The sequence below is a fragment of the Mandrillus leucophaeus genome, unplaced genomic scaffold (assembly GCF_000951045.1).
Source record: "Mandrillus leucophaeus isolate KB7577 unplaced genomic scaffold, Mleu.le_1.0 Scaffold6, whole genome shotgun sequence".
NCBI lineage: Eukaryota > Metazoa > Chordata > Mammalia > Primates > Cercopithecidae > Mandrillus > Mandrillus leucophaeus.
This window is the reverse complement of record NW_012106474.1, coordinates 643,274-644,873: the sequence shown is the minus strand read 5'-3', so window position 1 is coordinate 644,873 and position 1,600 is coordinate 643,274. Positions and strand designations below refer to the sequence as shown.

Below are 1,600 nucleotides of genomic sequence, written 5' to 3'. Positions count from 1 at the left end.
AGAGACGAGGGCATCCCCGGACACTGCACACCAGCCCCAGGAGCTGCAGAGGATCGGCTCTCTGCCCAGTGGACACTCTCCAGGCCTGTCCCTCACCACTTTCTCCCCAGGAGAACCTGGGGGCTCGTAAACAGACCAGAGGAGCAGAAACCCCGTCAGCCTCACTCCTAATGGCCTCCCCCGGACAGGAAGCCTTTCACCTGTGCCCAGATGCCAACCCAAGAGGGCAACCGTCCCTCTCATGCTTCCTGGTACTCCCCTCACTGGGCCGTCCCCACCCTTCCACCAAGAAGGGCCCCCGGGGAATGGCTGTCCCACATGCAGGTGCCCGCTGGACATTCCAGCAACCTGGACGGCCTCTGTCACCTCCAGCACCAGCTTTTCCTGCTGCGGGCTCCCCCCAAGCTACTGCTTGTGCAGGCCCAGCTGAAACAGCTCCAAGCTCCTGCTCCCTTCGCTTCCCAGGGGACGCTGATGGCATCACACTGGCAGAGGGAGGTGTCTGCATTCAAGAACCAGGCACCCAGAGGCCGGCTTCCCCGGCATGGGGGAGAACGCATAGAGCCTCCAGACAGCCCCGGGCGAGGAATCCAGCTCTGATACCTGGGGCTGAAAGACCGTGTGGTGAACCTGGAGAGACTCCCCGGCCTCACGTTCTTCTTCTGGCTCACTGGATTGTTATTATTGAGACAGCGTCTCACTCTATCGCCAAGGCTAGAGTGCAGTGGTGCAATCTTGGCTCACTGTAACCTCCGCCTCCCAAGTTCCAGTAATTCTCCTGCCTCAGCCTCCTGAGTAGCTGGGATTACAGGCACGCACCACCATGCCCGGCTAATTTTTTTATTTTTAGTAAAGGCGGGGTTTTGTTGGCCAGGCTGGTCTCGAACTCCTGATCTCAAGTGATCCACCCACCTCGGCCTCCCAAAGTGCTGGGATTACAGGTGTGAGCCACCGCGCCCGGCCTCCCTAGATTATTATGAGGATTAATGAGACACTGGACTTAAAAATCTCTCAGCCTAGGGCCTGGAATGCTGCAGGTCATCAGGGTGACCAAGAACTGAAGACCTCTCCTTGGCTGGGAATGGGGAATCAGGGCTGGAGAGGCATGGGGCACCCAGCACCACCTGTGTGTGAGAAAAGGGGATGAGGGATCTGCCGCCCGTGTGTGAGAGAAGGGGACGAGCGATCTGCCGCCCGTGTGTGAGAGAAGGGGACGAGGGATCTGCCGCCCGTGTGTGAGAGAAGGGGACGAGCGATCTGCCGCCCGTGTGTGAGAGAAGGGGACGAGGGATCTGGCCCACCCCATACTTCTCAGCCTGGGTGAGGGGCCGTGCTGGGCCCTGAGCTCACCTCCCCCTTGGGTGTTGTGACCGCAGTGCGGCGGGGGTCGATGTCCTCGTTGATGCTGGATAGGAAGTTCTGGGAGATGCGGAGAGCATCCTGCAGCAGTGGGTAGTCGGGGTGGTCCACAGGTGTGTGCTTCAGCAGGTCCTGGGAAGGGTGAGGCAGTGAGTTGAGGGGAGCGGCTCTGGGGCCCGATGTGTGGCCACAGGGGAGTGCTCAGCCCCCACCCAAAGAATCCAAAGGATGGGCACTCAGG

At 60.4% G+C, this 1,600-nt stretch overlaps 1 protein-coding gene across 1 annotated transcript in view; it reads right to left on the bottom strand.

Moving 5' to 3' along the window:
• ABR (active BCR-related) overlaps window positions 1–1,600 on the bottom strand; it is a 123,141-nt gene that overhangs the window by 75,440 nt on the left and 46,101 nt on the right. The window contains exon 6 of the mRNA XM_011999649.1: window positions 1,351–1,528. Coding sequence (XP_011855039.1) covers window positions 1,351–1,528 — 178 coding nt within the window. The remainder of the gene's footprint in view (window positions 1–1,350; window positions 1,529–1,600) is intronic.